The 27679-nt window shown below is 32.4% G+C and overlaps 1 protein-coding gene across 1 annotated transcript in view; it reads left to right on the forward strand.

Annotated features, from left to right (window-relative positions):
* LOC145312249 (solute carrier family 15 member 2) overlaps positions 1 to 24150 on the forward strand; it is a 78249-nt gene extending 54099 nt beyond the window's left edge. The window contains exons 9-23 of the mRNA XM_080151478.1: positions 3533 to 3600; positions 6551 to 6618; positions 6959 to 7076; positions 13401 to 13457; positions 14026 to 14096; positions 14392 to 14506; positions 14774 to 14842; positions 15170 to 15235; positions 15637 to 15723; positions 18050 to 18175; positions 18679 to 18827; positions 20327 to 20402; positions 21034 to 21183; positions 21920 to 22095; positions 22921 to 24150. Coding sequence (XP_080007604.1) covers positions 3533 to 3600; positions 6551 to 6618; positions 6959 to 7076; positions 13401 to 13457; positions 14026 to 14096; positions 14392 to 14506; positions 14774 to 14842; positions 15170 to 15235; positions 15637 to 15723; positions 18050 to 18175; positions 18679 to 18827; positions 20327 to 20402; positions 21034 to 21183; positions 21920 to 22095; positions 22921 to 23014 — 1490 coding nt within the window. The 3' untranslated portion in view covers positions 23015 to 24150. The remainder of the gene's footprint in view (positions 1 to 3532; positions 3601 to 6550; positions 6619 to 6958; positions 7077 to 13400; positions 13458 to 14025; positions 14097 to 14391; positions 14507 to 14773; positions 14843 to 15169; positions 15236 to 15636; positions 15724 to 18049; positions 18176 to 18678; positions 18828 to 20326; positions 20403 to 21033; positions 21184 to 21919; positions 22096 to 22920) is intronic.
* Positions 24151 to 27679: the final 3529 nt, after the last annotated feature.

A 27679-nucleotide genomic window follows, 5' to 3' on the forward strand; every position in this document is an offset into this window, starting at 1 on the left:
TAACTTGTCATTTCTTTAACTACTTGGGCTGTTTTAGTTGACTCATACATTGTTCTAACATTCCTATTTGCTGTAAACACCTTTAATTTATAATTCTTATAATTAGCTTGCCCCCCAAATATTATTTTAGATTTATGTCGCTTGTTGGTATACCTTATTATTGGATTAGAAACGGTGCTCAGCCATACTCAAAATCATATATATCATAGCATTACAGACAATTTTCCACGAATATTGATATAAAAATCCTTAAATTTATACCAGTTTTGTTAGCCCGAGCTTTCGGTCTCTAGGGGGCTCACAAAGTAAAAAAATTAATGTAATGATGATAGAAGTTGTATTAATCTTGTATGTATCTATCCAAGTATCTGTGTCCAAGTCTGAAAGTAAAAAAATAATATAATGATGATAGAAGTTGTTTTAATCTTGTATGTATCTATCCATGCCTCTGTGTCTAAGTCTGAAACTAAAAAAATAATGTAATATTGATAGAAGTTGTTTTAATCTTGTATGTATCTATCTATGTCTCTGTGTCCAAGTCTGAAAGTAAAAAAATAATATAATGATGATACAAGTTGTTTTAATCTTCTATGTATCTATCCATGCCTCTGTGTCTAAGTCTGAAACTAAAAAAATAATGTAATATTGATAGAAGTTGTTTTAATCTTGTATATATCTATCCAAGTATCTGTGTCCAAGTCTGAAAGTAAAAAAATAATGTAATAATGTTAGGAGTTGTTTTAATTTTCTATGTATCTATCTATGTCTCTGTGTCCAAGTCTGAAAGAAAAAAATCATATAATGATGATAGAAGTTGTTTTAATCTTGTATGTATCTATCCATGTCTCTGTGTCCAAGTCTGAAAGTAAAAAAAATAATGTAATGATGATACAAGTTGTTTTAATCTTGTATGTATCTATCTATGTCTCTGTGTCCAAGTCTGAAACTAAAAAATTAATGTAATGATGATAGAAGTTGTTTTAATCTTGTATATATCTATCCATGCCTCTGTCTGAAAGTAAAAAAATAATGTAATGATGATACAAGTTGTTTTAATCTTCTATGTATCTATCCAAGTCTCTGTGTCCAAGTCTGAAAGTAAAAACATAATGTAATAATGATAGAAGTTGCTTTAATCTTGTATGTATCTATCCATGTCTTTGTGTCCAAGTCTGAAAGTAAAAATAATGTAATGATGATACAAATTGTTTTAATCTTGTATGTATCTATCCATGCCTCTGTGTCCAAGTCTGAAAGTAAAAAAATAATGTAATGATGATAGAAGTTGTTTTAATCTTGTATGTATCTATCCAAGTCTCTGTGTCCAAGTCTGAAAGTAAAAATAGTGTAATGATGATACAAGTTGTTTTAATCTTGTATGTATCTATCTAAGTCTCTGTGTCCAAGTCTGAAAGTAAAAATATAATGTAATAATGATAGAAGTTGTTTTAATCTTGTATGTATCTATCTATGTCTCTGTGTCCAAGTCTGAAACTAAAAAATTAATGTAATGATGATAGAAGTTGTTTTAATCTTGTATATATCTATCCATGCCTCTGTCTGAAAGTAAAAAAATAATTTAATAATGTTAGGAGTTGTTTTAATCTTCTATGTATCTATCCATGACTCTGTGTCCAAGTCTGAAAGTAAAAAAATAATGTAATGATGATACAAGTTGTTTTAATCTTGTATGTATCTATCCATGTCTCTGTGTCCAAGTCTGAAAGTAAAAAAATAATTTAATGATGATAGAAGTTGTTTTAATCTTCTTTGTGGAAAGGAATAACAATTAGCCTCGGCTAAAACTTAACAGGAATTAAGTGATATGTGCTTTAAAAAAAATTTAAAAAACATCTCTCCTAATAGAAAATGGAATTTTTTTTTCTGATCAAAATTCAATGCAAAAATGGATTTGTTATCACTTGGATTATACACCAAATTATCATGTACTCTAATAAAGTAAATCCTTTAAAATCTCCCCTCCTACTGGTTGAACAAACATCGAAATTATTGTATATGAATCGATATAATATTACTTGGATAATATTACTTGAATATTACTCTGATAAAGTGATGCTTGCAGCAGGCTAAAAGACGATAACCCCATCCACCCCCTTTTCCATATCCCTTCCCTTCTACTGGATGAAAAAACTGATCAATAAATGAGTTCCGTGTAAGCAAACTAAATTGACGATAATTTTCCACTGTCATAATATCTACGTTTATTCTACATCAATTTGTGGGGTTTAAAAATATTTCTAATTTATTAATTACCGAAGCCTTTGTCTTAATGTCCAAACTTGACATTGTTTAGCAAAGTGGTTAAAAGTTTTTGATAAAAGTTTTGACTAATTCCTTCAGGACACAACCGAGATGTTTTATGTATAATGTTATTCTACTTATGTAAAGGATGACAACATCCAAAAAAAAGCGAAGCACTGAAACGGTATGCCAAACGGACATTAACATTTGTATAGTGTCAGAACTGAATAATCAGAATATAAATGTATAAGAGTCGAAGCAAAATTTTAAGTAAATTTGTTGAAAAACTGCTTGATACAGAATAATGTTTATGGACATACTTACATTTTCAGGACTTGATTATAGAGATGCTTCGCTTATAATATTGTACTTTGTTTTCCTACAAAAAATCAAAAAATCAGATCAATCGGATAATTTTATCTGATACAAATTTTGTTGTTAAAAAAGTTGAAAATCAACATGTTTAAAATGCACGTACGATTATAGAGTTGCTACGCTTTATAAATCGAACCTAACTATTACAGGAATCACCATGCACAGTTTGCAATCCAATTAAAACATGCCTAAATTAACGAAAAAAGCTATCCGTCACGGACGGACGGACGTACGGGTAGACGGACAGACCGACCCTAATTATAGAAACGCTTCGCTTTCAAAAGCAGTATACATATCAGGGAGGGAGGGGAGATTGGGCTGTTTAATACACTGGTCCCTAAAGTTTTATGATAACATTCTGGGAATTTAAGTTGAGTGGTCAAACGTTTCAGCCACTAATTGTAATCTACAGCAGGGGTAATTTTGGGATTCATCATTGGAGATGTACACGAATTTATCGGCCATTGTCGTATCACTTTAAATCCCTGATACATATTCTAAAAAGAAAGTTTTCAGTTTTTTTCTTTTGTAATAACTTTTGCTTATGTAAGGTTTTAAGGATTTTATAAAAAATTTTCGGATTTTCATCCCTTTTATGAACAAATTGAACTGATTATTGTTAAAAGAATAAATGTATAAATATAGATGTATAATCCAGACAACTACCTGGCCCAAGTGGTGGGTACCCTTTTCGTCTGCTAGCAAATTGCTTTATGTTTTTTTTGTAGTGTAGCGATTTGGCTGTTTTTATATTTCCGACGCTATTGGCAGAGAATCAAAGGCCTAGTTGAAAGTCGGCATAGGATCCCGAACCGTAGGTAGAATTATTCACAGCCCGTGACGCCTCTATTCTTTTACTTTAACAGTTAAACTAATGTTTAACCATTTGTTTTAGGCAAGCCAATGTACACAATGAAGCCCCCGCAAGGAAACATTATCCCAACTGTCTTCGGAAGTATCTTTGTAAGTATATATATTTTTCTTTGGAAGTATCTTAGTAAGTGTATATGCTTTTAACGCGCTACCGTGACTCAATACGTAGCGCATCCGCTCGTAGTCGGGGAGGTGATACGTTCGAATCTTGGCCTTTGCAATCCATCCAAGACAAGTAATAACGTTTCCCGATAGTTATATATGTATATTTATTCAAGATAGTCTAATAAGTGGTGTGCCCAGGGAGAAAGCCTAAAATGTCACGTTTGACGTCATAAAAATCAATTTTTTTGGGGTGCTTCCTTTCCCTGGGGTGCTTCCTTTTCCACTTCTCCTCTCATCCTTCCTTTTTTGACGTATATTTATGACGTCACACGTGACATTTTAGGCTTTTTCTGCCCAGGGTGTTAAACGCACCCAAAAGTTTGGCACTTCCCTTAGCCAAAATCGTGGGCGGTGTACCGTGTAAGCTTTACACCATAAATAAGTTTGTCTATACTTGAAAATTTCATCATAGTTTGTTGTCCTTTCCCTGCATCTCTGTATTAGTATTATAGTCAGGGAGGGAGGGGACAATGAGATGTTTATTACTCTAGTCCTCAAAGTTTTATAATAACGTTTTCTTATTTGTTAGTTTAACAACTTTGGAGACTTTATTATTAATTTTGTTTGGTTAGTTCATTAGTTTTAACCACTAATTGTAATCTACAGAAGAGGTGCATCATCATTGGGGAAGAACATCAATTTTTCGTCCATTGTCTTATCCCTTCCGATCTCTGATAAGTATTAAAGTATGAAAAGTGTCGTAATTCATACAAGTCTGTGTAAAACTATTTTCATTAAAACAAACTTTGTTATTACTCTGTATTATCATTCAAAGATTTATTACCTTGTATAATAACATTTACCTATTCTACACAGGGATATAATGATGATAAACAAACTTACCCCTTCTGTATATTAAAATTTGCGGCAGAAAAGTTTGGGCACTCTCTTTAATGAAACAACTTTGGGGACCAGTGTACAAAACAGCCAAATGTCTCCTCCCTACCTGTATTCTTTATAACCACATGGACAACTCTCATTAAAAGTAGCGAAATTGAGAAAAGTACATGATATTTATTTATTATTTATTACAGAGATCAAATTCTTAGTTTCTTAAATTAAAATTTTCCTATTCATTTACCAATCGCCATGTTTGTTGCTGCTAAATTTTATAATACCCCCCCCCTCTCCCCAAACATTTGAATACTCTCATTTTATTAACCCCCTTCCCCATAAAAAAGCTTGGAAGTACTTGGCGGCTGCTTCTTGTGTTTATAAATGAGGATGGAATGCAACTTGTTAAAAAAAAGCGACTGAAAACGGCTTAAGCTTATGTTCTTTAAAAAAAAAATAAAACGTTTTGGGCAACAAAAGGATGATATTTTATTAAACCAAAGTGTGTCATGTTAAAAAAAACCCCAGGAAATCAGGAATAAATATCAATTCCTTTTTAACAATTGTTTTGATAAAAAGTTATTTTGTTGGTCATTCAGGCTGCAAACTAGAACAACAAAGTTACCTCTTCAAATTTAGTTATAATCCTTCCCAGACCCATAAAACGCTACACTGCGAATGAGAACCATATCGGTTTAGCGGCTAGCGGATCCTTCGGTACACACAGACAGACGCACAGATATCATTTTTCTTTATCATAAGGATAGATTTGAGAAAATAAAAGACCACACATTAATGTAAATTTTTTTTTTATTGAAATTTTATCCTGTATGAAATTTTTTTAAATTTTAACTTTAATAACGCATGATTCCTGAAAAGTAATAACAATAAGATGGTAATATTTCTTCATTCAATAATATTATAATATGCAAAAGCTTATATTCGCATTTTCTTTTGTTAGTTTTATGTGATAAAATCCCACAAATCAACAATGGATGTATTATTACTTGGATCTTACACCAGATTATCATTAGCTGGATAATATAACAATCCCTCCATAGTCTTTACCCCATCCCCTCCCCTGCTAATATATTAACAAACTGGCCAATAAATGCTGTCCATGTTAGCAATCTAAATTGATGACAATATCCCCCTGTCATAATATCCACGTATATTCTATATCCAATGAAGCAACCATATTTTGTCTCTTCACCTGATTTATGGAGCTAAAAAATAAACAATATATTGAACAATTTTATAACATTATACTTAGATCTTTTAAAAATACAAGACAAATATTATATCTAATTAGACACCCTTTAGGCAACCAACCCTTTGATTGCACGGCCTTTTTCTGTAATTTTTAACTATACATGGTAATGAGTTGGGTTGCGCTTGTTTCTTGGCCAAGGCATTCCCCCTAATCTAACTATTAATGTCGTGTACATGACATAGCAGTAATAAGAACCCCCTATAACGTCTTTGTTATGACACTTTGTTAACTAGAGATTCGAATCTATCATCTTCCCGACAACGAGCGGATGCTCTACGTGTTAAGCCTGCACAGTCACGGATTTTTAAGAATTATCGCATAATCAAAAGCTTTGCTTAGGTCTAAAATACTTAAATTAACAATTTTATATGTATTCTAACTCAGGGATAAGAAAATGGCCGATTAATTGGTGTACATCCCTAATGATGATACACAAAATTATCCCTTCTGCAGATTTGAATTATTGGTTGAAACGTTAGAACACTCAACTTAATGAATCAACCAATCAAAATTCACTAAAGACCCCAAAGTTAAGAAAGCCTAAAATGTCACGTGTAACGTCATAAAAATCCATCTCTTTTTTGGGGATTTCCTTTCCCACTTCTCCTCTCACGGAAATTTTAGGCTTTCTCCACAATGGTGTTAAGCCAACGAATAGGAAAACGTTATCATAAAACTTTGTGGACTAGTGTGATTAATAGACCATTGCCCCCTCTCTATCTGATTTTAACTAATATCTTTTTTTTATTGATTATCTGTTTTATTTAGTATGCGCTGAAAGGAAAATTTAGTGGAAAGCTGACTGAAAACCACTGGTTAGATCTCGCCAAGGAAAAGTAAGTTTTAATAATAATTATTACCGCATCGTATTATAGACAGCTCTCCGATGGTATAAATATGAAAATTTAAATATTAAAGCCAATCCAGCAGATAATAATCGGTTTAGAAGTTTGAAGTATTTTTAAATTAAATGAGATAAATATAATACATTTTAGTAAAGAAGGTTTTTCGAGAATTCGACAATAACACATTATAAAATGGAAAGCAAAGCCAACACAAATGGTAGTGTTCTAATAAAAAAAATTATTATAAAACTTTGGGGGTAATATCCAGCCCAATGTCCCCTCCCTCCTTGGATCATTCCAAATATTCTATTATTCCCTATGTTATTTGTAGGTACGACGGTACCACAGTTGAAGATGTTAAGATGCTCCTGCGTGTCCTGGTCCTCTACATTCCTCTACCTGTCTGGTGGGCACTCTTCGATCAGACTGGCTCCAGATGGACTTTCCAGGTATAATATATCTATCTATCTATCCTCTATATTTCTCTACCTGTCTGGTGGGCTCTCTTTGATCAGACTGGCTCCAGATGGACCTTCCAGGTATAATATATCTATCTATCTATCTGTCCATATATCTACCTATCTGGTGGGCACTCTTTGATCAGACTGGCTCCAGGTAGACCTTCCAGGTATACTCTATCTATCTATCTATCTATCCATCCATCTATCTATCCTCTATATTCCTCTACCTGTGTGGTGGGCACTCTTTGATCAGACTGGCTCCAGGTAGACCTTCCAGGTATAATTAAAATTCGAAATTTATTTAAGACCAGGACTATATTGGTCTTTTTTAGAATAAACAAAAAATTGTATTAGTTATTTATCGCATCGTATTATAGACAGCTTTTCGCGGATATTATATGAAAAATTATAAAATTCAATACAATGTGTTAGCGCTGAGGGGCCGAAGTCCCGATTTAACAAAACTGGTTTAGTTTTATAATATTTATTTTAATACTCGAGGAAAATTGTCTTTAATACGAGGCTATATGATTTTTCAATATGGCTGACAACCGGTTCTAATCCAGCGGATATTAATCTGTTTTGAAGCCCAATTGGATATTATATTATTTAAGGCCTTGAAATGTAATGACTTGTAGATAATAATTTATTTACCTCAATTCAATAAATTTGTACTTTTTTCTTGTGTTAAGGTCATCACATTACTTGTGCAAAATAATAAAAAGTTATATTAAAAAATAAATTAGAATTTCTGTTTTCAAAAAATCAGAAAATAAAAACAAATTTTCTTTTGATTTTATGAAATTAACTTTCATATTTACGTTGAGTTCAGTTAACCTCTTCAGAATTTCTTTGAACATTTAGCAATATCCCTCAAATCGTCAGTGGATCATTAAAAATCCATCGCTCTCTTATACCCAGGGAGGGAGGGGACAATGTTGTGTTTCTTACACTACTCCTCAAATATTTACAATAACGTTTTCATATTCATAGGGTTAACAACTTTGAGGACTTTTTATTAAATTTCATTGGTTGATTCATTAAGTTGGGTGTCCAAACGTACAACAACTAATATGTTGGGGTAATTTTGTTTATCCGCATTGGGGATATAAACATATTTATCGGAAATTGTCTTATCCATTTAGATCCCTTCTTATTCCACTTAATAAGAATTAAGATGTAGTAAGTCAAGTAGGAAAAACAGTAGAGATTCCCGCAGGGTTCCATTGTGTATCAAAAAGGGGGGAGGGGTAATGTCTTTTGATCGATTTGAGGAATGATTTAAATATTTCTTAAAATACTTATTCTCTCTCTTTCTTTTTTCTATATCCCCTCTCTCTGTCTCTCTCTCCTCTCTCTCCTCTCTCTCTTTCTCTCTCTCTCTCTCTGTCTCTCTCTGTCTCTCTCTCTCTCTCTCTCTCTCTCTCTCTCTCTCTCTCTCTCTCTCTCATACTGTTATGAAAATCAATTTCCCGAAGTATATTTATCTAAAATTAGTAATAAAATTGAAAGAAATATTTACTCGATAAAATTTAATTCAATATCTAAAGCTCACGTTTTTGCTGAACTAATGAAAACCAGACCAACTAGGGGCTTCGCCCTTAGAGCCCTCTAAGGGAACTTGAGGTTTGTTGTCCCCTGCCTAATTTCAATTTTAGTTCTAAAATTTTAAAAAAATTGTGGTTGGCTTATTTTTTTCTGGTGGCGATTTCTTTAAGGAGGGTGGTGGTACCTTTCCTCAAAATAGTTTTTCAACTTTCCCGGGACTTTTGAAAAGCTATAGTAAAGGAATACCATATCGTTTAAGCAGTTTGCGAGATACTTCGTTACAGAGACATACACACAGATCCTGTTACTTTGTTATAAGGATGTCTAGCACACTGCCTGAAAATTAAATAGATAATTTCTGAAGAATTTTAATTTTAAACCTTTTCAAACATTTTCCTTTTCATTATAATCTCCAGGGCTCGGCAGCTGATCATAACAGAGCGGCTCGTCTGCTGCAATATATTGTTACAATTATGGGCGACCCGGCTGCGAATGGTGGCTGAAATTTCGGCTTGTAGTCGCAATATTATCGGAAAAGAGCGGCTGCCGAGCCCTTTATATTTCTAGTAAAAGTTTATTTAACTCATTTGACTTTTGAATGAAGTACTAGTGTCGTCTGGCGTTATGTCTCACTTTACGTTCGTAACGGATATATTTTTTTCGTTAATTTAGGCATGTTAGAATTGTCCTAATGATTTCAAACTTTGCATGACGATTCCTGTAGTAGTTATGTACGATTTAGAAAGCGTAGCAACTCTATAATCGTTACCCGAGTGTCCGTACGTCCATTTTAAACATGTAGATTTTTGATTTTTTGGATAACAATTTCTTTTTTGATATAATCATCCGATTGGTCTAATTTTTGGAGTACTGATTCATATTACAATAAGGTACAATATTATAAGCGAAGCATCTCTATAATCAAGTTCTAAAAATGTCAGTATGTCCTTAAACAGTATTTTGTATTTAAAAAGTTTAGAAACAAATTAACGGATAATTTTGTGAAAGTTTATTCATTAATTTTTAACAATATTCTTCATTTCATATCTATTTGTTGTGTTTGATTTTAATTGTGGCGGAATCCCTTGCATCTAGGGGAAAATCACAAAGGTAAAAATTGTGCAGAAAAATGGCATAAAACCATCACAAGACCTTTGTTACGCTCACCTGAAATAGAGAATCCAATCATTTTAGTAGTTATTTAGATCTTAAGCCTTAAACTAAAAAACCTTACTACTTTATCTTATAGGATAATTCTCCATCTATTTAATTTATCTATCTCAAATTAAACATCTATCTATCCATCCAACTAATTATATAACTATCTTTTAATTTATCTATCTATCTCTATATCTAACAATCTATCTATCTATATCTATCAGTATCCATCTATCTATCTATCTATCTATCTATCTATCTATCTATCTATCTATCTATCTATCTATCTATCTATCTATCTATCTATCTATCTATCTATCTATCAGTATCTATCTTTCTATCTACCCAAATAACTATCTATCTATCCATCCATCGAGATGGAAACAACTTTTCACAACTAATTAGAACGGCCTTTATCAGGTCCTACATATCTCTGACTTCCTAAAACAAATTTGGAAGCGCAGCTACACGTTAGATCTAAGGTACTTGCGTCCGTACGTAAGTTGTCAACAGTCTCGCCGTATGTCTGTATGGTTTATTCATTACTTTAATTAGTATTCTAGTATATGCATCCCTAGAAACTAAAGACTTTGTCTCAAGACAAAGTCTCAAAGGGGTAATATGGGGGCAAAAAAAGGGCTTTTTTTTGTAAAAATAAGACCGATGTAAGGCTACCCTAAAAGAAGGAAATCTTTAACTTCAGACAATAAAATCTTACTTCTTTATATAATAGGATATTTTGTCTTGGGATAATTTTTTTATTGTTAATAATTTTGATTTTTAGCTTTTAATTTCTAAATTTTCCCATTTTTTTGCTTCGGAACCGATTAATATCCGATGGATTAGAACCTGTTCTCAGACATACTTAAAAATTATGTATATATCATCGTATTAATATCATGAAATTGAACCTTAGATATAATTGAAGTTCACCATCCCAAATTTTCCTCTCCGCCTATTCAACCATTTGATTCCAGTCAGGGATATATTATTTTGTAGATTTTCGGCAACCTTTCAATATTTTAAAACAGCTGTAAACTTTTAAAGGACCGATACGCTAGATTCTAGAGGAGAACCATATCAGTTCAGTGGTTAGCGAGATCCTTCGCTCAGACAAAAAAATGCTTACTACTTCATATAATTGGATAAATATAAAGCATTTTTAATATGATATTATCTGTATATTTGTATTTCGTTTTCAAAGGGTTAAATTTACGTTTGTATTTTAGTTTTATAATTTGCCGCCAGGTGGAAATATTATTCTTATAAATTGTTATTATAGTTGTATATCTAATTTTTTTCCTTATTGAGTGTTGTTTTTTATATTTATAAATATTGTTTAATTTACAGTTTTATGTACATATATAATTATTTATTCTGATGTATAGAAAGTCAATATTTCTGCCATTTTTAAATACTATTTATTATCAAAACTCAATTTTTACCATATCTCCAATGTATTGTTTCAAAATCTTGAAAACTGTAAATTTTGAAGGACAGTGAAATTCTCTATCTCGTTAATGATTTCTCTGCGCCAGCAGCGTCGCGTCTTGATAATATGTAGGGTAAGATATATAAGTTTTCCGGAAATTTTATGTTAGGGGGAGATTTGAAATCTGCGTCAAATTTTACGAATTTTTTATAAAATTCGTTTTTTCTATAATTCTTTATCTAAAAGCGGAAATGCATTTTAAGTTAATTAATTTTGACCAATAGGATAAGTGGATTTTAAACTACCTGCGCTCTAATTGGTTAAATGATGTACGACATCCAATCAGAGCGCATATTTTTTAAATCCACCAATCACAGATGCCAAAATTAATTAACTTAAATTGCATTTCCGCTTTTAGATAAAGAATTATAGAAAAAACGAATTTCATAAAAAATACTTAAAATTTGATGCAGATTTCAAATCTCCCCCTAACTTTAAAATTCCGGAAAACTTATATATCTTAATGTAGGGGCTCTTGCGGTGTAAGAGTATGGTACGTGGTGGTATCGTCCCCAAAATAGCTATAAACTTTAACAGTACCTATGAGGCTATGAGAAGCTACATTGTAAAGGAAAACCATATCGGTTCAGCGGTTAGCGAGATCTTTTGGTACAAACAGGCAGAGATCTTTTTACTTTTATATAAAGATTTATTACCCATTCAATGACACAACAACATGCATAAGAATTGGAGGAAGAAATAATTTATCCTCAACTGTCCTATCTCTTTATTTGTGTGTTTTCTCACAAGTAGAGATGTGAAGGGATAAGACAATGGCCGATAAATTGATGTACACCCCCAATGATAAAAAAAACTAAATTACCCCTTCTGTAGATAACAATTAGTAGTTGAAACATTATTACATTTAACTTAATGAACCAACCAATTAAAATTTATTAAAGTCCCCAAAGTTGTAAAGCCAACAAATAAGAAAATGTTATCATAAAACTTTGGGGACTAATGTAATAAAGGACCCAATATCCTCTCCCTCCCTGGTATTCTGCCAAGTCAGGCCTGGAATAATATTGTTTTCCTGCATTCCATACCATTAATGGACAGGCATAGTTATCCTGAAGAGAAAATAGAATATAATTTCTAGTATTCATTCGAATCCGGTGGATAGGAACCAGTTCTCATCCATAGGAAAAAACTATGTCTAGCATCGTATTATATCCAGCTTTCTACGAATTTAAAAATGTACAATTATAAGATTAAAACCAGTTTTTTTAGCCCATGCCTACGGCACCTCCGGGTTAAAAAACTGGTTTTAATCATATAATTGTACATTCTATATCCGCGGAAAGCTGATTATAATACGATAACATAATAACTATTCTAATATGGCGTTGAAACCGATAAATATCTTCTGGATTAGAACCGATTCCCAACCTTACCGAAAAATCATTTATATCATCATATTAAAGACAATTTTCTACAAACAATAAAATAAAAATCATAACAAAACTGGTTTAAATGGGGATCGTTATTTTATCCAGCTACAAGTTTTACTTTCTTAGAGTACATAATAATCTGGAGACTCGACAAAGTGTCCGACAAAATAAGCCGCGTGACGTCATAAACGGGAGAGATGAGAGGAGAAGTGGGAGAGGAAACCCCTTAAATAGAGATAAATCTATTGACGTCACACGGCTCATTTTTCGGACACTTGTTTTCAGTATGTGTATCCATGTCTGTTAGTAATTCCATCTCTGTTTAATAATTCCTACAACGATGTTGAGAAGCTAGTTTTCATTTTCTACATCCGATTATGCAACATTTTAGGATACATTTAGAAAATATTTTTCTAGTATGGCTTCGAAACCTATTATTATTTCCTGGATTGGAACCTGTTATCAACCATACAGACAACTTTACACGAAAATTAAAATTTTAAAATTAATGCCATTTTTTTAGCCAGTACCTTCTGCTTCTCGGGTCTAACAAAACGGGTTTAAACTTATATTTTTTATTTCAATATTTGCGGGAAGCTGTCTATAATATGATACGATTAATAACTATTTTTCATACAATTTTTGCCCGCTACAAGTTCCACTTGATTAGAAAATAAGATAATCTGGTTTAACATCAAAGTAATAATATATTCATTGTTTCAGGCCACTCGTATGAACGGTGCAGTTGGTAGCTCTACAATTAAGCCAGATCAAATGCAGGTAAATATCATAAAATTAATACCAGTTTTTTTTAGCCCAGGCCTTCACTCGAGGCTAACAAAACTGGTTTTAAGCCTATAATTGTCATAGAATAAAATTTTTCCTTATGTAAAATTCTACATTTTAATATTAGCGGATATCTGTTTATAATACCGATAGAGCTCTCTACAGACACCTAAGAGGTGGATGGGGATGGGGGACGGTTGTTCTCTTCTGACTAATTTCAATTTGTGTTAAATTTTATTTCTCTTGTAAAGGAGAACTATATAAGTCCAGCAGTTAGCAAGATCCTTCGCTTCAGACAAAAAAACCTTACTACTTTTTGTAATACTAGCGTCTGCGCCACCAGCATCTAGGGACTCTACATTCGAAGGGATATGGAAGGGCAGAAAAATAGCTTAAAACAATACCTTTGCTTATTTATAAAAATAAAATAGCCTAAAACCATCTCAGGGCCTATAAGAAGCTTCCCTCTAAAGAAGAACCATATTATTTCAGTGGTGAGCGAGATCCTTCGCTACAGACAAAAAACCTTACTACTTTGTATAATAGGATGTTTATTTTTCAGGTTGCCAATCCTTTCATGATCCTGCTCTTGATTCCTCTGTTTGACAAAATCATCTACCCAGCTTTTGCTAAGTAAGTTATGTTCTTATCTTTTCAGAGTAAAGCTTATTCAGTAATGGCTTCGAAACGGATCAATATCTGCTGGATCAGAACCGGGTCTCAGTCATACTGAAAAATCGTGTTTAGCATTACAGACAATTTTCCCCAATTACTAAAAGAAAGACCGTAAAATTAATAGCAGTTTTGTTACTCCGAGCCTTTGGCCCTTGTGGCTAACAAAAGTGGTTTTTGAGCTTCTAATGTTTCATTTTAATATATTCTGCCTAAAAGACGATGCGATAAATAACTATTCTAATATTAATTTTAGATTTGGCCTGCTAAAGAAGCCACTGCAAAGAATGACAGTCGGTGGAATTTTGACAGCTGCCTCCTTCTTCATCTCTGGTTTCCTGGAACTTGAACTCCAGAAAACCTATGCCAATGTAAGTTTTCCTACGAAGGTTAAAAAACGGCTGCTTTGATAGACCCCTTTCTGGTCAAAACTCGTGCGTTTTTTTCAAGCCGGGCGACTATTATTTTATAGTATTGTTAGTAGAACGGATACTTTCGGCTAACCATTTGGCCGTTTTTTTAAATAGTAATTTTGTGGATTGGGGGGATTGTTCTTTTAGCCAGCTACAAGTTTTACTTAATTAGAGTACATGATAATCTGGTGTAAGATGCAAGTAATAATAAATCCTTTGGTTTAGGTTCCCCATGATCTGACTGAATCCCACTTATTTGTAGTCAACAGTCTTCCTTGCAATATCAGCGTCCAGGTAATGGATATAGAAACTACGTGGTTTTTGACGGGACAAAATTTGTCGTAAATTTAGCTTGCTACTATGGACCTAATTTATTGGTATTTTCATTTATCCAATGAAGTTGGGGGGGAGGGGGGATGGGGATGGAGTAAAGAGGGTGAATAGAGGATATCGTTATCATGGCCATGGCTACGAGTATTACATAAACAGAGTACATGAAAATCTAATTTCTGAATTCTTTGCAAGATGAATATTAAAAGAAAAGAATAGAGGGGGCACGTGTAATATGTATCTGGGTTATAAATAGATTTATTAAGTGAATAATTCATAATTTGATTTTAGTTGGAGAGAAATGGGCACACCCATGATTTCTGGGTCCCATCACTCAGCAGCTTTGTTAAAGACGAGGTAGGATAATTTCCCAGTATGGCTTCCAAACCGATTAATATCCGCTGGATTAGAACCGGTTATCAGCCTCACTGGAGAATCATCGTATTTACAGACAAGAAGAAAAATTACGTTGATGTATAGGCTTTTATTATTTGTCAAAAACTTCAGTTTTTAAACCTGCAGCAATTACCATATATTTTCTGCCTACCCAAAATCGAGATGCTTAAAACATAAATTAACAATTTGCCGCCAATTAAGGTTGCTAATATTGATCTCATTTATTGGCCAGTTCGTTCATCCAGGGGTGGATTGGGGTATCTTTATTTTAACCAGCTGCGAGAATCACTTTATTAGAGTACATTAAAATGTGGTGCAAAATCCAAGTAATAATATATCGATTAGATTAATTGTTTGTTTAGATTGACCCCGAAGTGTACAATGTGAATGTTAAATCAGATGTCAGCTGTATGCCTGGAAAACTCAAGTCCTATGAGAGTACCAGTAAAGTAAGTATTATGTCAGCTATATGCCTGGAAAACTCAAGTCCTATGAGAGTACCAGTAAAGTAAGTATTATGTCAGCTATATGCCTGGAAAACTCAAGTCCTATGAGAGTACCAGTAAAGTAAGTATAATGTCAGCTATATGCCTGGAAAACTTAAGTCCTATGAGAGTGCCAGTAAAGTAAGTATTATGTCAGCTATATGCCTGGAATACTCAAGTCCTATGAGAGCACCAGTAAAGTAAGTATTATGTCAGCTATATGCCTGGAAAACTCAAGTCCTATGAGAGTACCAGTAAAGTAGGTATTATGTCAGCTATATGCCTGGAAAACTCAAGTCCTATGAGAGTGCCAGTAAAGTAAGTATTATGTCAGCTATATGCCTGGAAAACTCAAGTCATATGAGAGTTCCACTAATGTAAGATTTCTGTTCGTCCGTTTGAAAGACTTAATAGCTATAAAAAGGGCCAATTAAGTCTAAAAACTATTCCGTATGGCTTTGAAACCGATTAATAGCCGCTGTATTGGAACCGATTCTCATTCATACTTAAAAGTCATGTATATAGTTTTGAATTACACAAATTTTCCACGAATATTAATATAAAAATCATAAAATTGATACCTGTTTTGTTAGTTCTGGCCTTTGTCTATCGGGTCTAAGAAAACTGTAATTAATCCTAAAATTTTTACTTTTATTATCTTCGGAAAACATTCTATAATACGATGCAATGAATAAATAATATAGATTAATACAAATTACTAGATTAAGATAAAAATTGAAAAGGAAAAAGACAATGAAAACAGACGGTAATGAGAAATTTCATATTCCTTTCATCAGTTCTCTAATTTGAATACCATATATGAAGAATTGAGGTGTTCATACCTTATCAATGAATATTTTGTCGTCAATTTTGGTTGCTACTTTAGTCCTCAATATTAAGAGATGGGGTAGTTATTTATAGCATCGTATTATAGACAGCTTTCTGCGAATATTAAAATGAAAAATGTTAAGATTTAAAGTGGTAATAATCCTCTGATGTTTATTTAATATTCGTGAAGTATTGTCTGTAATACGATGCTATACATGATTTTGAAAAAATATTCTTCCCCCACCCCACCCTAATATTAAATTATTTGAAAAATACAAACTGTGCTGTCCCAAAGAGAAATAACCCAAAACTTGAAATCCACAAAATTTTCCAGGATAATTTTGAAAACACTTTAAAGTGAATTTGCATTTCAATTATACTTTCTGATATTTCTGATGGATTAAATTTGATAAAGGGTCAGAATCTCCCCATTGGTAGTTTAAATCAGAAAATCCCCCCGAAATAATTGACTCAAAACCGCTGGTCAAAGAGACTTAAATCGCACAAAAACAGAATTTGAACGTACATAAGGGCTTATAAATATTCTGTTATAGCCTAAATCTTTAAAATACCCATGAAGGACAACTGGCAAATGCAAAATTAAATATTATACATATATCAGTAAGGCATCTGTATAATCAAACCGTAAAAATGCAAGTATGTCTTTTTACTGTATCCTGTATTTACGCATTTTTGCAACAATTTTATTTCAATTGTGTTTTGTCTTAAAAATTAATGTCTTTTCTTGTTAAGCTTTGACACTCTACAAGAGTAATTGTTTGTTTCTCCTTCCTTCTTATTTTTGAGCTTCGCTTTTACGGATGTTATACTCCTTGTTTTCATTTTAATTGAAGCAACTAAGTTAACCGGGGTGATATGCACCTCAATCCTAGATTGAACTGCCTGTAGGTCTTGTTGCATTCAATGTTTTCAACACTGGATTATTTTATATTATGTAATAATATTTATTCCAGTATGGCTTCCAAACCGATTGATATACTCTGGATTAGAAAGAGTTCACATCCATACCGAAAAATTATGTATACCATCGAATTACAGAAATTTTCCAAAACTATAAAAAATGAATTCATTTAATTAATACCAGTTTATTTAACCTTTGGCCTCTCGGGGCTAACGCTTCCAGTTTTAATCTTTAAATTTTTCATTTTAATATCCGTAGAAAGCTGTCTGTAATACGATGCGATAAATAATTATTATTATACATGTCGTTGAATTACATTTATTTTAAAAGTATTTCGAGGTCTTTTCCACCATAAAATCTTGTTATTATAATGGATATAGGTTATACGTAGATATTGGCATGGGAAAATTTGTCGTAAATTTAGGTTGCTTATATGGAACTTATTTATAAGTCAGTTCGTTAGCAAAGAGCAAACACCCTTTTATCAGAGTACATGAAAATCTGATGCAACATCCAACTAATAATATATTGATTTTGCAGGTGCACCTTTACGGAAAGAACGTGAGCTCCATCCTGATTTCCATGAACGAGGGAGGCCTGTACCCCATTGCCATGACCAGGATGGAGGAGCCACACAAGGCTGAGGGCTCTGCCGCAGCAAGACTTAGGAAATTCAAATATATAGTTCAAAACTGTCTACACAATTGTATAATCCATACAAATACATGGCCCAAGGGGCGAGGACCCTTTTCGTCTGCTAGCAATTCTGCTCTTTTGTAGGGCTGTGTTTATATTTCCGTTGCTGCTAGCTGATTTCAAAGAACCTCTATTCTTTTCTTTAATGTCAGTACCTAACCCAATATTCATTTTATAATAAAAAATACAATTTGTAAATTTAGGTTTTTATTTTAATTGTATCTAATTATAACAATTTAAAATACTGCAGTAAAGCTTATCCAGTATGGCTTCAAAATGGATTAAAGCCGGTTCACAGCCATACTATAAAACCATGTTTCGTATCATAGACAATTTTACCCGGAATATTCAAATAAAAATCATAAAAAAGCTTTCTATGAAACGATGCTGTAAATAACTATTCAAGTAATTTTACATATTTGTTTGAGTAAAAGACCATGTATTTATTTGATTGTCATATTTGAATGATGCCCAGGGTGATGAAGCACATGGGCTCCAAGGACAGCGGGATGCTGACTCTGGTCAACACAGACGAGAAGATCTACAATGTTACATTTGAGGAGGGGGCAGATGATGTGGTTCAACAGTCGGATTATCTAAAGATGGATATTGGAGCTTACAAGTATGTACTTAATTTAATACCTATATTTGTGACAACTTTTACTACACAGAAACTGTTAATTTCATCAATTACAAAATATCTCCCCCCCCCCCCCCCACCCTCTCGGGTGGGTTCAAACTTGCGTTATACAAGTAATGTATCTAGCATTCTATAGTTGAGCTATGAGGGACATTGAATTTTATGCTCTTAAATGCAGTACCTTTAAGTGGGCCAACTTCAAGTATATTGGTAAAAGCGGCTTAGCTATGGTTACAAATTACAGTTATTTACTTTTTTAGAGCAGCAAGGCCGCTACGGCTACAATTTTGTAAGTCACAACCAGCCATATTTCGCAGCGAAAGATAGTTGACTTACTTGCAACTATTTGAAATTTACAGGGATAAGGGATAGGAAACTTGGCCATAAATTAGGTCTCGGCCTGGTTTTGAAAGGGATCATGCAACTTTTACCATTTGCCTAATTTAATGACCTTACTGGCGGACAGCTCATATTAGTTACTGCTCTAAACCAATAGTGTTCTGTGATTTCGGCTTGTTTTGTATCAACCAATCACCAATTGGCGGAAATTTTAGAAGTAGACAATTCTAGAAAAAATAATGATTTGTCTGCTACGAAAAAATAAATATAAATGGTGTTAGATCACATTAGTTTAATTATTAAATCTGCTTAGAGTTAAACATTAAAAAAGGGCCATATAGAAAAAACAAAAATAACGGGATTATTTTTTTGGAAAGAAGGTAGCTACGAATTTTCATTTGGTAGTTTATAAATTAGATGTTGTATTTTGAATTTTAAAAATTTAATACGGAATTGATACAGCACCTTAACCCTAATTTTTGTACAATACAACACAGTACAGATATATCATTACATTATAGTATCCAAAGAACTTGATAGAATGTTACCCAAGTGCATATTTATTTATTTATTTTGAATTTTAATTAGCAATGAAATTTTCAAATAAAATTTTTACTCATTAATAAAAATGCAAATAATACAAACTAAAATTTGTCTGAGGTAAACCCAACGATAGCTTTCTGACGGTTCAAATTACCAAAGTAAAAGATAAAAAAATTTTGGGAGAGAAAAAACTTCATTTTAACAAAAGCCAATAATATATAGGTTTATAAAAAGTTATGTTTTTTACTTTAAACTAGCTACCTGAATTTGATTCTATACTTTATCTACACACACACAGCTTTTTCATTAGCGTTTAGGACGAAATACTGCGCCATCCCAAAACTGGTTTATTAGGCCTAGGCTTGAAATAGGCCTAAAATAATATTTTCCTACGTTTCCCATCCCTTATCCCTGGAAATTTAGGTTGCTAACATGGATATTACTCATTATGCAGTTAATTAATACAGTAGGAGGGGAGGGGATGGGTTTTAGGGAGATGGATAGGGACAATCTTTATTTTAGCCAGCTGCAAGTTGCACTATAATAGAGTACATAATATTCTAGTGTATGATCCATGTAATAATAAATCCATTGTGTAGGGTGATGGTCGATGAGAAAGAAATTGGAGATATTACTATTGATCAAGGAGGTGTCTACAATATTCTTGTCTCAGAGGTGAGTAATTTCTTAATACAAAATGATTTTGGAGATATTACTATGGATCAAGGAGGTGTCTACAATATTCTTGTCTCAAAGGTGAGTAATTTCTTTATACAAAATGAGATTGGAGATATTACTATTGATCAAGGAGGTGTCTACAATATTCTTGTCTCAAAGGTGAGTAATTTCTTTATAAAAATGAAATTGGAGATATTAATATTGATCAAGGAGGTGTCTACAATATTCTTGTCTCAAAGGTGAGTAATTTCTTTAAACAAAATGAAATTGGAGATATTAATATTGATCAAGGAGGTGTCTACAATATTCTTGTCTCAGAGGTAAGTTTTTCGTGCATTTGATTTCTTTAAATACAAAACTATTGGCCACGCCCCAAAAGGCATATAGGAGCACTAACGAGACTAAATAGAATGGGGAATATGTAAAATTTATTTTGGGGAGAATTTTTAAGTTAGAGGCGTTTTCCTTTTGGAGTTTGAAACATTTCTTAGACCTATAAAAAGGTTCTCTGAATACATATTATCAAGTAATATGATAAAAAAGTATTGTAAAAAACTTGTATATTTTAATAGTAAAAAATTTGCTTATTGTTTTGGTGTTGTAAAATAATATCTTTTTATGTTTCTAGAGCCATGAAAGCAAGGGTATGACAGTGACTCCATATGTACTGACAGTACCTAACAGTGTGCACATCCTGTGGTTGTTGCCCCAGTACATTGTCATCACCGTGGGTGAGGTCATGTTCAGCATCACCGGTCTGGAGTTCTCCTACAGCCAGGTAAACATCTAGGCAGGGAGGGAGGGGACATTGGGTCGTTTATTACACTAGTCTCAAAAGTCTTTTGTAATGTTTTCTTATTCGTTGGCTTTACAATATTGGGTACTTTTATTGAGTTTAGGTATTTTAGTTGGGTGTCAAAACGTTTCTAACACAAATTGTGTATTTTACAGAAGGTGTAATTTTGTGTATTATCGTTGGGGATGTACATCAATTCATATGCAATTGTCTTATCCCTTTTGATTCCACACATATAACTCTTTTATAAATAGATAGAACTATCCTATTATATAAAGTAGTAAGCTATTTGTCTGTAGCAAAATATCTTGCTAACCGCTGAACCAATATGGTTCTCCTTTGCACTGAAGCTCCGTATAGTGTAAGATAATTTTAGGCTTTATCATTTTTATAAATTAGTCTAAGTATTTTTTTAGGCTACTTTTTGCCCTCCCGTATCCCTTCTAATATAGAGCCTCTAGAATCCAAGGGCGCAGCCGCTAGTCCCCTTATAATCTGCTATAACGCACAACTACTTGCTTGGCCGCTACCCTCTAGGGGAGGGCGGGGAAGGTGAGGAAAATAGCTTAAAACCACCACCAAGACATTTATAAAGCTGCACTGAGATCTTAATCTTCAGACAAATAAATGTATAAGCTACTTCGTCTTCTAGGAAGGGGGAAAAGATGTTACGGAAATAGCCTAAAACCATTTTAATAATTTAGTATTTATGTTTCAGGCTCCTGAGAGTATGAAATCCGTGGTACAAGCTGCCTGGTTGTTGACTGTCGCCTTTGGTAACCTTATTGTCATTGTCATCGCCGAGTTGAGAGCCCTGACCCAGGCCAATGAGTTCTTCATGTTTGCCTGTCTTATGTTGGTTGACATGGGATTCTTCACTTGGTTAGCTTACAGGTATAGATACATTTTTATTGTATCGTATTATAGACAGCTTCCCGCGGATATTTAAATGAAAATTATAAGATTTAAACCAGTTTTGTTAGCCCCGGTTGGCCGAAGGCCCTGTATAACAAAATTGGTATTAATTTTATGATTTTTATTTTAATATTTAAAGAAAATTGTCTGTCACACTGGTGTACATGATTTTGCAGAATCGGTTCTAATCCATCGGATATTAATCGGTTTCGGAGCTATAATGGAAATGTATTTTTCTTACATATTTTAGGAGCGCAGCTACTATATACGTATGTATTTTTTAGATTCTTACAACGAATGGGCCTAATTTAGCCTTTTTAGCTAAGAGGGAGGGGACATTTGGCTGTTTATCACACTAGTCTTCATAGTTTTGTAATGTTTTCTTATTTGTTGGCTTAACAACTTTGGGGACATTTCTTGAATTTGATTATATCATTCCTTGCTTGTTTAGTCATGACCTGTCATAATGCTTCTTAACTGCCATTTGGCTGCTTAATTATTAAAAAGTACCATAGCTATTACTAGATTGAAAGATAGGTGTCCTAAATTTTACAATAACTTTAACTTTAGGGAACAGTCATGCTTAAATCATTTTAGCTGAAACGTGTAGTGTGTAGTTTTAGGAACAGTTTAAGGGGGGGGGGGGTCATTTTTTCTGAGAAGCCACACTATAAAGGAGAACCATATTGATTCATGGGTTACAGAGATCCTTTGGTACAAACAAATAGACACATACACACACACAGACAGAAACAGACATACTTCCTGCTATTTTTATATGATGATTTTTAATTTAAATTTCAGATATCAACCTAGAGAAAAGAGCCAGAACAACGATGAGTATGATATGAATTCTCCAACTGGAATTAGCAATACCACATACAGCCATGAAGACTAATCAAACATTTCTATTGGTCAAAACAACTTTGTTAAGACAAATCATTCATTCCTATTGGTCAAAACAATTATGCGAAGACTAATTAAACATTCCTATTGGTCAAAATAATTTCATGATGACTAATCAAACATTCCTATTGGTCCAAAAAATTCTGTGAAGTCTTATCAAACATTCTTATTGGTCAAAAAAATTTATTGTCTGCATAAAGCCACATAAAGTAATTACAAACTATTTAAGCCTTCCTATTGGTCAAAACAAATTATTGTAGAAATAATTTCATCCCATTGGTTTCTTCAGCTAGCAAACTTATATAGGTTGATTCAATGATTACACTAGCCAATTAAAATCATTATTTTCAATGATATTTTACCTATCTATATGGTTAAGGCTTTTTTCTAGCAAAATTTTTTATCATTTAGCTTATTGACTCATATTCATCGGTTTTATAGTAGCTGAATAGAATCATTAATTTCCTTCATTTTTCTTTGGAGTTTATTATAAATGTCACAAAAAAATTATGAATTTTTGTACACAAATTTTGTTCTCTATATACATTCCAAATACAAATTGTGATATTATGTATGTTTATATACATTTTATTCATATGATTATTTTTAAAGTTTTATTTTTGTAAAAATGGAGTTTATTCTTTTACCTGGTGTTTTTCAAAATCATATTTTAAGCAATTAAATTTTAATCTTTAGTATTGAAAATTTCATTTATGTACTAATGGTAAATTTATTCTTAAACATAATTTTCCGCGAATATTAAAATAAAAAAAGTTTAAACCAGTTTAGTTAGCCCTGAGAGGCCTAAGGCCAAGGCTAACAAAACTAGTATAATTTTATAAAAGTTTCTGTAATACGATGCTATACATATTTTTTCATTATTGCTGGGAATCGGTTCTAATCCAGCGGACGTTAATCGGTTTCGAAGCCTTACTGGAATAAATATTTCTGTATAAAAAAATGCAATATATATTTGTATAAATATCAAAATTTAAACGATTTAGATGGTAGACTTATATTTTCTAAAGACTATGATGTATGAAATTTATACATCTTACGAATATTGTTATATTAAAACATTGTTATTGTACAATTTTTTACTTTTAATAAAGTTTATATTTTTGTAAATATTTCTTTTTTTTCTTACTCCCAGGAATATGATATAGTCAACAAGAGAAATAAATCTGAAATGACTAGAGTTGGCTCGATATAACTATCTCACTTTTGGCTAGTTTTCTATGAGTACATATCTTTTTTATCTATTTCTCAAAAAATAAATTTTTCTCCCCCGCCATTACTTTCAAAAAGAAAGAAGTAAATATTTAATAATTTAAATGATTTTAAAAAGTTTTTTTCAATTATATTTTTTTCTTCACATTACCATCTTTAAAGGGTTAATATGATTAAAATTTTAGTTTAATATTTGAACACAGAGAAGGAAGTGTCGCCACAATTGAATTCTTTAAAAACAGATATGGGGTTTTAAAAAATGCCGCGTTTTTTCGAAAGTTTTTTAGACATTGATTGATTGAACGAAGACGATGAAATTTCAACACAGAGTATACAACATAAGAATTTAAAATTTTAAAATTATTATTTTAGCCATTTGTATAATGTCTAATACAACTTAAATCCATTTTCGCTGCATATTTATTTATGCATCTTTTTAGATCTGTATTAGACATTATACAAATGGTCAAAATAATAATTTTAAAATTTTGAATTCTTAAGTTGTATACTCTGTTAAAAACCTTATTTCATCTTGAAGATCAATGCCCCGTACGATTTTAACAGAGTATACAGCTTGAGAATTCAAAATTTTAAATTATTATTTCAGCCATTTGTACAATGTCTAACACAGCTCTAAAAAGATGCATTAATAAATATGCAGCGAAAATGGATTTAAGTTGTATTAGACATTATACAAATGGCTGAAATAATATTTTTAAAATTTTGAATTCTTATGTTCTATACTCTGTGTTGAAATTTCATCGTCTTTGTTCAATCAATCAATGTCTAAAAAACTTTCGAAAAAACGCGGCATTTTTTTAAACCCCATCTCAGAGTTTTCTTAAATTTACTATATTAAAAATTTAAATTTTCTTTTTCATGATTAGAAATCAAATACTTTTTTATAATGTAAATAGCAACATGAAATGAAAAAAAAATGAATTTATTTTTAATAAAGTAAAATTAATGGGTCTCATCTTTCTGGCCAATGAGAGTTTATTATGGATTATTGGAACACTATGAGTTTTAAACATTTATTCCTTGGAAAACATGAGCTCAATTATAGACATTTATTTCCTATATAGATCTGACATGGATCTTGATGCAATATAGCAGGCTGTTTTGTAAAGGTTAAAAATTGGAAGAATCTATCAAATAAAAGTTATCGCAAATATACTTAGTAAATAATTGAAGGGCAGATAAAACTAGCGTAACCTTTATTAAGCAATGCAGCAAGCCCCCCAAATTTCTCCAAATCTCGAAACCTTTTTTCTCTCATATTAATTCGATTTTTCTGTAAAGAAATCTTAAGGAATTTCACTTATTAGCCCTGTTCAGTTCAGTGTTTAACATAAATATTAGGGGCTAACAAAACTAATTCAATTATGAATTTTCATTTTCCTTCCAGCTTGCTAATGTAATGATTAATGATATCCCATTTTTTTACCCCATCCATTCCCCTCTTCTGACAAATAAATAAGGACTAAAGTAGAACCTAACTTAATTTAATATCCACATATATTATATCCAAATTTTTTATTTGGAATGTTACATTTTACCATAAATCCGCTGCCAAGCTATAATTCAAGTAAAAAACTAAATTTATTATCGATTGCTTTACTTAGTAAATGTTACTTTGACTGTAGAAAACTTGTCAACTCATAAAACCTAAAACTATAAATGGAGTGTCAAAAAAACTCTCACAAAAAGATACTCCTTCAAGCTTTGATATAAGAATATAATTGTATTATCGACGTAGTACAGACTTTTGACTATTATAGACTAGTATTGCAATCTTACCAAGGATAAAATCACTTTATAAGTTTTAGCACTTTATTTCACACTAGCAGCCACGCCCCCTAGAAGCCTCTAGGGGCTCTTAGGGTAGGAGGGTGAAAAGTCGACTTCATCCCATTTTAAATTTAAGTTTCAAAAGAGTAAAAAATATTTTTTTGGGTGAGGGTCGTGAAGACACCCTACCCAAAAATAGTTTAAAACCTTCCCAGGACCTATAAAATCTTCACTGTAAAGGAGAATAATATCGGTTTAGCGGTTAACGAGATCCTTTGGGACAGACAAAAAACGCTTACTACTTTATATAATAGGATATAAAAGCATGCATACAAATAACAATCAAATGATATGTAAACTTTAGGCACTAAATATTATGGAAAACATAACTACAGGGTCCGCACCTAGGGACTAAAACCTGCAGCTACAAGGTGAACTCAGCAATACCAAGTTCTAAATCCAACTGAACTCCCAACCCATATTTTGCAAGGTATTTTGCAATAACAGCTTTTTTCTCTCAGAGCTAGCAATGCACATCCTTGTTGCTTTGTTAGCTGTCTGTTTTGCTTAGTAAGAGTAAAGTCCCTCTTAAACCCATACTACATAATATAAAATAATAAAAAAATTCTCCATGAAATTTATATTTCTAATTTTTTTATTTATATTCCTTATACAAAAATTAAATAGCAAAGACGACATACAAAGCAACTTATAAATCAAAAGAGGAAAAGGCATTCATGTTTTGGAAGCTGTCAATCTAATTAATTTTATCTCGGTATTCTATGTTAGATAAATAAAAAAACACAAATCTTTATTATTTTATTAAACACTAGCGGCTTTGCCCCTAGCTCTAGGGGCTTTGCCCCAATAGGTAATTTAAAAAAAATTCTGGTGCTGCCAATTTATGTGAAGTAACTGCCTAAAATAATTTATACCCTGAAGAGTAGAATCCAAACGGTTCAGTAGTTACCGAGATCTTAAGCTTCAGACGGACAGACAGATAGACAGATAGACATTGTTCTACTTTGTATTATAGATGCAGTAAAACAGCCATAAAACTATTCAAAGAATCTAATAAATAAAACTATTACTAGACTTAATTATGTGATCACCTATCTAAAAGTGGTATAGCGGTTAGCGAACAGGATTAGTGGTTCATTGTTTAGAAAAAGTTGAGATGTTTTATTTTATTTTGATTTTTTATGTGAGCTTCTTTCAATGATGCCTCTACTGAGGCCCAATTAAATGAAAAACGGAGAACCATTGTGCGTGGCCTACGCTCTAAAAAGAAGAGATAAATGGCGATGATGATGATGATTAATAATTAAATATTCGATCTATTGTCCCCTTCCCTACTCCCTGGGATGCGTTCCTAGTTTCTAGGAGCTATGTATTCAAAAGAGTTAGGGAAGTAAGAAAATAGTGTACAACCAAACTTAGATATAATTATTAAAACCATTATGGAGTTTAATTTAGGTTTCTCCTAAAAAGAAGAACTTAATCGGTTCAGTAGATATCTTATGCTAAAGATAAAAAATTCCACTCCTTTAGATAATACTAGCGGTTACGCCCCCTAGAAGCCTCTAGGGGCACTTAAGGTAGAAGGGGGAAAAGTCGACCTCATCCCATTTTAAAT

Source organism: Acartia tonsa, chromosome 2 (genome assembly GCF_053477335.1).
Source record: "Acartia tonsa isolate MP-2025a chromosome 2, ASM5347733v1, whole genome shotgun sequence".
In the NCBI taxonomy this organism is placed as follows: domain Eukaryota; kingdom Metazoa; phylum Arthropoda; class Copepoda; order Calanoida; family Acartiidae; genus Acartia; species Acartia tonsa.